The sequence below is a fragment of the Pollicipes pollicipes genome, unplaced genomic scaffold (genome assembly GCF_011947565.3).
Source record: "Pollicipes pollicipes isolate AB1234 unplaced genomic scaffold, Ppol_2.1 Scaffold_2555;HRSCAF=2994_pilon_pilon_pilon, whole genome shotgun sequence".
NCBI lineage: Eukaryota > Metazoa > Arthropoda > Thecostraca > Pollicipedomorpha > Pollicipedidae > Pollicipes > Pollicipes pollicipes.
The window spans coordinates 486,678-497,052 of NW_023596136.1; the positions used below are offsets into that span (position 1 = coordinate 486,678).

At 61.3% G+C, this 10,375-nt stretch overlaps 1 protein-coding gene across 2 annotated transcripts; it reads right to left on the bottom strand.

Moving 5' to 3' along the window:
- Positions 1–994: 994 nt before the first annotated feature.
- LOC119103048 (ubiquitin carboxyl-terminal hydrolase 2) lies at positions 995–10,172 on the bottom strand. 2 transcript variants are annotated; one of them, XM_037226507.1, is made up of 11 exons: positions 10,091–10,172; positions 7,653–7,742; positions 6,424–6,582; positions 6,098–6,224; positions 5,560–5,704; positions 4,814–4,900; positions 4,254–4,352; positions 3,337–3,484; positions 2,639–2,832; positions 2,333–2,443; positions 998–1,780 (listed from the first exon to the last, which is right to left on the bottom strand). In XM_037226507.1, exons 4-11 carry the CDS (start codon positions 6,216–6,218, stop codon positions 1,696–1,698), a joined length of 990 nt encoding a protein of 329 aa, XP_037082402.1. In that variant the 5' UTR covers positions 6,219–6,224; positions 6,424–6,582; positions 7,653–7,742; positions 10,091–10,172; the 3' UTR covers positions 998–1,695. The 2 variants fall into 2 exon arrangements, with proteins under 2 accessions (XP_037082395.1, XP_037082402.1); XM_037226500.1 differs by lacking the exons at positions 7,653–7,742; positions 10,091–10,172 and having other exon boundaries at positions 995–1,780; positions 6,424–7,152.
- Between the last annotated feature and the right edge of the window lie 203 nt (positions 10,173–10,375).

Sequence of the window (10,375 nt, forward strand, 5' to 3'; positions counted from 1 at the left end):
ATCATGACAACCATGGAGACTCGATTAAGCGATTAGTTACATATGGGCTTGGCAAATTTAGTGTCGCACGCCTTGCCACGTCATAGCTTGGATGCCCATGCAGCATGGAGCAATGTGGATTTGTCCGCTGTAAGCTTCGCCGAGGAGCCCTTCGCTGCACCGCGCCGCGACACTGTCGGAGGTCGCGGCTATGGTAAGAGCCGGGCCGTTAGGGTCGGGGAGGTGAGGGGGTCCGTCGCTCGCGGCTGCACCGGCAGACGGCGAACGGTACCGCCGGGGCTTGATGTCGCAACGGGGACCTACCATTCACCTGTCAGTTCCATGTACCGTCCCCGGCCGATCCCGGCGGGCTTACGCCACCATCGGGACACAAGCAAAAATGCTGAGCCCCGATTTGCATCGCGTAGACATTGGCACACCGCCCCGACCCGTTTCAGCCGTTACCTGATTACAACCCTATCACATGCGACCGCGACCTCGGGGAAGATCGCACGGTAACCGATCTCATTTGCCGCGCATCTCTGTTCCATATCTGTTCACGTAAGTGTGCCGATGAGCTGGGCCGGCCCGAGGCGTGCAGAATATGCTGGAAAGATGTCGCGATTAATTGTGGCCTGGCATTGTATAGAACATTGAAAAACAGCCGACTTCGTCATTTCATGACGTTTTCGTTTCCGGTATACCTGCCGTCAATCGGAAAGAAGGCCTAAGCATCAGCAGTTGTTCAGATGCATTTTTAGGTTTTGGCGAATGCAAAATACCCAGATTGCCTTTTTTAATGTACACAGTTTGGAAGCAAGTTTTTCAAACCTTGGACACACCAGACCGAGCTCTCTGAGCTGTTCTAAGTCATATGATTCCACTTGCCAAACATCACGTTTAAGCCTTTGCGCTTCGGACGGCAAATCTTTTCTCATCATCATGTCACCGAAAATTGAAAGCGGGGTCCTGAGTCAGTAAACCAGATCGTTCCTGGAACTCCAGCTCGTTTCACTCGTAACACTAACTCTCACACCACTCGTACCGTAATCAACAACATGAAGAGTCTCACCAGAAGTATAAAAGCACAATGCTCGCTAACACTTCAATTCATTTATTGTTATCTTTCCAATTGACGCTCCCCAGAGCGGTATGAGCCCCGAACAAAACGCACGCGGCATTGACTAGATATTTCGACACTGATCATTCGGTTACCGCCGGCGATCGCGCTGGCTTTACAAAAGCCGATATCGAACACGTGCCAAATTTTCAACAAGTGACTCTTGAACACCCGCACGATTTTTATACATCGTACACGAACCAGTCCCGGTCGCAGCGGCATCGAACGGTGCTCCCAACCCGACCTCCGGGCGGCTGCGGTAGCGGGCGGGTCCGCCGCCGCCGCCACCAGCCTCCTGTCCGAGCCGCCGCGCCGCGCCGGCGACTGGACCAATCAGACGGCCGCCACTCCAAGGCCCCGACCAATCAGGCGCCGACGCAAGCCGACCGCGATCACGCCGCCGCTCGTGAGCGTGGCGGTCGCCCCACAGAACCTGCGGGACGCCGTCCGACGGCAGCTACCTCCCGGCAGTGGCGCCGCTCCGCCGTCCTGCCCAAGACGCCGAGGCACGAGACTCGAGCCGGTCTCTCGGGACTGGAGAGGCCGGCCGAGACTCGGCCCGCGCGCCAGCAACGCGAGGCGGCGTCGGCGGTCGACTAGCAGTGCGAGGAGCCGGCCAGCTCGAAGAAGAGCACGTACGCTTCGCTGCTGCTGACCGTGCGCGACGAGATGGGACGCACCCTGCCGACACGGAGCCCGGTGAGGGCGACGTCCGGCCCACGCTGCGGTGTGGAGCGCCCCATTGGCGTTGTGGCACACGCGAATACACCGACAGTCGAAAGCATAACATATTTTAACAGTTCTCGTCTTCTTAAAACGTTGCTGTAAAACTTCACCTCTACAATATGATGCAGTGACATAAATTGACGTTGATACCTTACTGACATCATGTCGCAAAACGCGGACTAAACAAGCAGCTGTCGATGGATACATATTTCCGAGACGAGACTTAGAGGCTCACAATAACTGCGGTCAGGCCGGCACGATAAGATCATAAAAAAACAGCGAAATCTGCTGAAAAAACGGGCTGCTTACCTTTTGCTCAGTACAATTCACAACAGTCTAAAAGACAAAGTCCATGAGGCACCAAGTCTAGACACGCCGGCGAACGGGCCTACAAATGATGTGAACGTAAGCGCAAAGTTAAAATTCCGTACGAACGGAGCATCCAATGCCAAACACAGCAGGTGGGGAGCTTCCCCGGGTCAGAACAGCGGCGCTGGCCGTACGTACCGCGAGTCGTTGTACTCGTACCAGTCGCCCGAGAGCGGGTGCTGGCAGTAGGCCGTGTAGTGGCCCGAGAACAGCGTGCCGGAGTGGTTGGCCACGCCGTACAAGTTGTACCTGCGCCAGCAGAAGGTCCGGTCACACCACCGCCAGCTGCGTCAGCTCGCCACGCACGCCAAGGTCGTCACCGGTCCGACCTCACCGAAAGGGCCTCCTTACAACGCTGCCTGCCAGCCGCGCGGAGGGACAGGCGGCGACGGCCTCTGAAGCGCTGCGCCGCCCCGGCCACAGTCAGCCGCGCCCCTCACTCACTTGCAGGGCCCCTGTCCGGCCGAGTACGGACTGAGGTCGAGGCCGCTGACCGGGAAGTCGACAGCGCAGCCGAGCTTGCCCCGGAAGCGCTCCTGCGGCGAGAATCGCTTCAGGTGCACCACCAGGATGCGCGGGAACTTCTGGATGGAGAAGCCCTTGGTGCACCGCTGGCGCTTCTGACATTTGGCGCACGTCTGCGGGTGAGCAGCAGTCAGCACCCTCATGGTGACATGGCGCACGACAGGGTGCATTATTAAAGGCAATTCCACATTCAACGTGTCTGGAGCTTACACACCGCGGTCGATAATCGCAATACACGGGGACAATAACCACATCAGCACAAGTTTTGGAGACATGTATGATGTACTCAAAATCAAGGTTTCTCACGAATCTCAATGACTCTAATGCACCATGTGTACGCATGAATAAGGCCTGGAAGTGACGGACGAGCGCACGGTCAGCTGCCGATCCCACCCACCTCGTGCCGTCCCATCCCCATCCCGTCTCTGCTCCCATTCCCGCTCCTGTTACCGTTCCTGTCCCCGCTCCCGTCCCCGTCCCCGTTCCCGTCCCCGTTCCCGTTCCCGTTCCCGTCCCCGTCCCCGTCCCCGTCACCGTCCCCGTCCCCGTCCCCGTCTCGTCCCCGTCCCCGTCCCCGTCGCCGTCCCTGTCCCCGTCCCCGTCCCCGTCCCACTGACCGGCTTCTCGTCCCCGTCGAGGACCTCCTCCTTGGTGAAGAGGTCGAAGCAGGCCTGTAGTCGCACCTGGCCCGTCTTGGACGGGATCGGCAGGCTCAGATCCCAGAAGGGATCGAACGTAACCGACGCGTGCCCGCACACCGTGCACCTGCCGGGGTCACACCGGTCATAGAGGTCACACGCTGAACACAGGCGACAGGTCAGCGAGGTCAAACACCACGCAACTTCCGGGGTCAAACGGGTCACAGAGTCACACGCTGGACACATGACAACGGGTTAGCGAGGTCAAACGCTGCGCACCTGCCGGTGTCACACGGGTTACAGAGGTCACACGCTGAACACATGGTGACGGGTCAGCGAGGTCAAACGCTGCGCACCTGCCGGTGTCACACGGGTCACCGAGGTCACACAATGAACACATGGTGACGGGTCAGCGAGGTCGAACGCTGCGCACCTGCCGGTGTCACACGGGTCAGAGGTCACACGCTAAGCACACGGTGATGGATCTGCGAGGTCAAACACCGCGCACCTGCCGGTGTCACGCGGGTCACAGAGGTCACACGCTGAACACATGGTGGCGGGTCAGCGAGATCAAACACCGCGCACCTGCCGGTGTCACACGGGTCACAGAGGTCACACGCTAAACACGTGGTGACGGGTCAGCGGGGCCAAACACCGCGCGTCTGCGGCGACAGGCAGGTGCGCGGCGACACACTGAGGACCATCCATCTGTGATAGGCAAACCATAAAGGCCACACAACGAGCGCCTGTCACAAGTGAAGCCTCCACCAGGTCACCATCACAACTGCAGTGAATTTCGAGTGAACGGGATCACAGCCCAGAGTCGGCACGGAATCACGGTTGGGCACAGCCGCAAGCCGAGCCCTGCAGATGGGCACAGTATCCGCGGCGCTCACCTCAGGGTAGACTTGAGCTGGCCCACGAACAGGTCGACAAACTTGGAGTTTTCCAGGCGCAGAAAACGCTTCCAGGCCTCCATAGACTGCTGGCTGGTACTGCAACAACAATGGCTCACATCGGCCAGGTTCCCATGGCTCCACATCAAGCGTCGCAGAGCATGTAAGCTGTTACAGATCCGTGGCAGCCGTCGACCGAGCCGTCCGATGGCTTTTGCACCCCTCCTGTGTGAGGCAGCACATGAGCGCAGCCGATCAACGCGAGGCCGTGTCAGTCATCTCAGCGCACAGAGCCGCTGTCACCACACTGTTCTCAGCTCGAAGCTCTGGATTGCTCTGGTCCTGACCAGCTCAAAGCTTTAAACTGCTCTGATCCTGACCGGCTCAAAGCTCTGAACTGCTCTGATTCCGACCTGCTCGAAGCTCTGAACTGCTATGATCCTGACCGGCTCGAAGCTCTGAACTGCTCTGATCCCGACCGGTTCGAAGTGCGGCGCCGCCGCCGTGGCACCACCGCCGTCGCGGGTGAAGAGTGGCGCCCGGGCGGGGAGGGGACACACCTGAGACTGTCGTCGATGTCGGTGGTGATGGGCCGGGGTCGGCTGGTGACGCGGTTCACATCCTCGTGCAGACCCTCGAGCAGGTACCTGAGCGGCGCCGGCTCGTTGTCAGTCCTACCGAGGAGTCACGTCCCTTCCCCCCCCCCCCACACACACGCAGGCACACACGCAGGCAACACCTGGAGGCGTCTGTTTCAGAGTGCTGCTGATCCAACATCTCTGGGCTGCCCATCGATCTCAACGATTAAACTCATCTGGGTGAGTGAGTCAAGCAGCTGATAGAAATCCCACCTGAGTAGCTCCATGATCTGGCAAACTATCGCCTGAGTATCATGCTGGCCCGAGTAACCCCTCTCCCAGCGCCCGATGCTGGCCCGACTAAACCCTCTTCAGCGCCCGATGGTGGCCCGAGTAACCCCCCTCCCAGCGCCCGATGCTGGCCCGACTAAACCCTCTCCAGCGCCCGATGCTGGCCCGAGTAACCCCTCTCCCAGCGCTCGATGCTGGCCCGACTGAACCCTCTCCAGCGCCCGATGCTGGCCCGAGTAACCCCTCTCCCAGCGCCCGATGCTGTCCTGAGTAACCCCTGGCCCCGTGCGCGACGCTGATCCTGAGTAGCCCCTCTCCCAGTGCGCGACGCTAACCCGAGTAACCTTTCTCCCAGCGCCCGATGGTGACCCAAGTATCCCCTCTCCCAGCGCCCGATGCTGTCCTGAGTAATCCCTCTTCCAATGCCCGACACTGACCTAAGAAACTCCTGCGCGTCCTGCTGCTGGTAGCCCATGAAGCGCGGCGCGAACCGCTGGATCTGCGACTTGAACGGCGCCGTGGTCAGCACCACGTCCGCCTGGTCCGTCTTCTTCCAGAGGTCGGACATGAGCGTCGCGAACGCTGCAACGCAAGCGGCGGCTCATCAGCGGGGCCGCGACCTGGCCGCAGGACAGATAGGCGCCTGCGGACAGCAGCGGCGTGTTGGGTGTCGCCGGTCAAGGTGACTGCAAGAGGCACTCTGCAAGCATAGGATAGCGACTGGACGAACGCAACGGCTGGAGGCACGTCGGCCAGGCCAAACCTAGATCTGTGCGGGGGCCGGACAACCCATCCGAACCACCCAACCGGACTCTAGTGCAAAATACCGGAGGACCAGAGGACCAGGGGACCAGAGGACCAGAGGACCAGAGGTCAGCACGGCTGCCGGCGGGCAGGGGGCGTCCAGACACGGACGGCGGGGCGGAGGTCGCACAAGCGCTGCACTACAACCGTGAGGTCTGCCGTCAGCCCTACCTCTGATGAGCGCGCCTTTCATGGAGGACGTGGTGGTGTTGATGTCGGCCGAGTACTCGTCACGCAGGATGTAGTCGTGCAGGGCGCGCGTGTTGCTCAGACACTGCAGGACTGAGTTCATGAAGCACTGCCAGCGGACAGGTGGCGCACGGTCAGCGCCAGCGCCGTCAGACGCCGCCCGCCCGGCGCGGCGCAGGCAGACCAGCGCACGCGGCGCCGGTCACCAGTGCCCACAGGCAAGCACATGCCGTCGGCGACCATCGGGGACCCACGGCTCGGCTCGGCTCCGGGATAATCAGCCAAGCGTCACGTATCGCCGCACACACCGTGTTGCCGATGTTCCTGAGGCCGGTGAGGCCCGGCAGGCGGGCCGCCTGCCGGGGCGGACTGTCGGCAGGTCGGCGCCGGGAGGAGGAGGAGGCGGCGGCCGCGGCCGAGTCGGACGACAGCAGCGACGACCGGCGGCCGGCCGGCGAACTCAGGGTCTGCCGGCAGGTGGCGACACCGATCAGCGGTAGCGACGGTGGCGGAGGCGCGCAGCAGTGAGCGCCACCAAGAGTCTGCATGTAAACATTTGTACGGGTGTATAGCGTCATAATGCAGGTGACTCTCAGGTCCCTCTCCCCTTCCCCTACCGAGCCGTACGCTGAATGTTTCGCCGTTCTGTGCACCTTCTGATGCACAACAGTTCTACCTTTTTCCGCGTACCCAGTTATGTATGGTCCCTTTATTTCGCATGCAACGGCTATTAGCCGTTCCCTTGCAACGTGTAAAAATAACTCAACACGGATCACGCCAACTTATGTTCTCCTTCTGCTTCTGTTACCAGCGCTAACATCAGCACGAAGCACATGATGCCCGTCTGTTAGAAGCAGGGCTTTGCGTGTAACACAACAAAACTGGCCGTGCCAAACTGCCAATCACAATAAAATGTCAGCAGTTCGTAGTATCCAAACAAAACTCCTGCCACGCCGGTAGAAGCATTAGAACATCTTCGCCAGGAAACATAACTCAAAACACTATAGTTCCAGACGACGAACTTCTATGTCAACCACTGCGAAAACGCTCACACAAACGGCTTCTGCGAAGGAAACATGAGGCGTAAGGGCACTGTTTCGACAAAGCCCTGTCAGCTGCACGTTAGCGACGGCGGCCGACCGGCTTCCAGCCACCATGAGGCGTAAGGGCACTGTTTCGACAAAGCTCTGTCAGCTGCAGGTTAGCGACGGCGGTCGGCCGGCTTCCAGCCACCATGTAGGGCTTCTCACGAGGCCCCAACAGATGACACGCGAGGTGCCGCGGCAGGCGAATTGCTCACTCCGCTGTGGTGGTGCTGCCAAGGTCTCACCGCAGCGGAGTGGATAGGGGTCGGCGCTGCCACAGGGTCGGCGCTGTTTAACGTGTCTAGCTAAGCGTTAGGCCGGCCGGCAGCTCGCCGTCCGGAGCTCGCGCGAGCGTTAGAGCCGCCGGCGGCTGGCGACGGGCCGCCGCGTGCGCCGGCCCGCCCAGCGCTCGAGGCAATGTTAGAGCGGCGGGGCGCGTGGCCGCCAGTTACCTGGCGCTCGCCAACCTCATCTGCCAGCGTGGGGGTCAGGTCAAGGGCGCGCCGCGGCCGCGCCACCGGCGTCGACAGGTACCGCTCCCACTGTCACCGGGGGGCAGAGGGGCGGCGGTGAACGGCGGGGGCCGCCGGCACCGCCGCAGTCGCGCTCCACCCGGCCCGCTGTACTGAGCACCAGCGCCCGACAGTCGCCTGAGAACCCACCTAGCGCACCATCGGGAGCCATGGCCCAGCTGGCCGCGAGTCACGCTGGCGGCGGCGGGACGCCCGCCTCACAATGTCACAGTGCAGCCGACAGCGGCACACGCACCGCCGTCAGTCCCTGCCACTCGTTCACCAGCTAGCATTGGAGGGGAGAGAGAGCTTCAGCGCTCCAAGTACGGCGGGAGCCCGATGCCGACAGGTCGATCGCTCGACGCGCGTCACGGTCGCTTCACGGGCTAGCTGCTCAAGTTCCACCGCTGATGATGGGAATACCTGGCCAGTCACGGCACGCCACAGCCCAGAGGCTAACAGACAACAGAAACGCCACGTCAGATATAACACAGGCCTGTTCTTCAATTGGGTGCGCAACATTACGACAGCCCGCGGACGCCAGACCGCAAAGCACGGACGTCTGGCCGCGAACACGCTCGCGGGACCCTTCCACGCAAAACGCATATCACAATGATGGCGTGCCGCACTACAAACGACCCGCGTCCGTCCGCAGAAAATGGGGTGCCATGTGTCATGACTGCGATGACCAGGCCCATCATCTTGGCCACATGAGCGGCATGTCGCAACCGACACTAGGCGAAACAGGGCAGCCAGCAGCGCCCACAAGACCCATCACGCGGGGCGCGCATCGTTGCGCCGCCGCTTAGCCGGTCCGCTCCCTATACATGAATTATTAACGGCGTTCACGACGCTAAACACTCGGGCGCCGTCAGCAGACCGCGTGACCGACACTAAGTGCTTTCTGAAGATGACATGGGCACGGGCGGTCTGGCAGCCACGCCATTGCCGCTGCCAGGCGCCGGCGCGCGGCATGAGCAATGGCCCGACGCGCCGCAGCAAGGACCGGACTCCATTGGCCAGTGATGCCGCTCGACACGCTGCATTGCAGAGGCGAAATCAATACACGGTCTGCCGAGCCACATATGCATCCCTAGCCTGTTCGGCACGCAAGCGGTTCAGTGTTCAGCCAGGCAACAGCGGAGTTTGCAACACCTAAGCAAATATTCCTTGGTCCTGTGGTATCTATGGTCTTCGCATCTCTGCTGTGCACGCCCTTGTCCTTTGATCCGGTATCCCTAAGCATCCATGGCATCGCGACGGCGTGAAAATTTCGCGGAAATGCGTGGACGCAACGAACAGTCAAAGCCACAAAATACAAAGGTCCTAAGATTTGATCAACCCCGGTGCAGTGTGTTAGCTCGCACTGACCTGGCGCGTACGTTTACCAAATCAAACAAGTTAGCCCCTCACCACCATCAGGACCATGCCAACGCTCACACGGGCCAGGAGAGGATGACCGCCGCAGTTCAGCCCCGGGGCATCCTCGAGCGTCGCTGGCTGCAGCTGCTGTCGTCAGCTTTTCCCCCCTGGACTACGATCAAATGCCCTGTAATGGTGCCGCTGACATTTCGCGCCGCTTGAGACACAGCTCTTTTCGCGCCCTAAGGCCTCGTGTTCGGTGACGAGGGGCAGCTTAATACTGCACGCGCGACGACGTCCTACATTGAGCGGAACGGTGAACGGACAGCAGCGCAACAATGCGTGTTGCCACTCGAGCGATCCGAAGCCAGTCGGCAGCCAAGCGACCGTTGACGTCACGGCCCATCCAGCCGCGGAGCCGCTGAGGACGCGGACGCTAGAACTGATAGAGAGCGGCGCCAATTCGAAGCCGCTGCCGCACTGTCCTGCAGAGGACACACTGTGCAGGGGCGTGCCCTGCAGGGATGCCCCGCCCGCCTCCGACCACGGACGGCCGCTTGACACGGCGGCCGGGCCGGGGACCGCTCGAACGACTGGGAATGCGGCGTGGCCCTCCGCAGCACGAGCATGATAGCGAGTGTCACGACTGCCGCACGCCCGGACCGTCTGCGGCGCTCTCGACTTATTTGGAAAGGTGGCAGGGACTGATGCCAAATGGGATTACGTTCATCCAGAGTCCGGCGAGTCCAGGGAAACCAGCGAGCCCTGAAAGGTAACACTATTGCAGTACAGAGTGCTTTGAACCACGACAAACATCTTATGAGGACGCGGATACTTCACTGACAAGGCCATGGACCTCAGCAGCCCTTTTCCCCAGACAAATGTGTTAATTGCGCCAAGATATGGATCTCTTCATCAATTCTCCCTCATCCGTTTTCCTACGTCACGTGCCATGATGGAACGTGACAACACGAACCAGGCGGCCACGCAGCGCGTCGTGGTGCCTCGCCCCCTACCTTCTCAATGGCGGCACTCCTCTGCTGAGCGTCGAGGCCGTTGGCGGCGGGCGCGCCGGGTGAGGCTGGCCGCGCGCGGCCGCCAGCCACGCGCTCGGCGCTCTCGCGGCTGGGCGCCGAGCGCTCGGCGCCGGACGAGAGCAGCGAGTCGAGCCGCGCCGCGTCCAGCTGGCGGCGCAGCTCGGCCACGGCCGGCCGCTCGCCCTGCACGACGATCGGCACGAGGCGCTCGTGCGGCGTGGGCTCGACCGAGGCGCGCCAGCGGCGGTGACCGGCCGCCGGCTC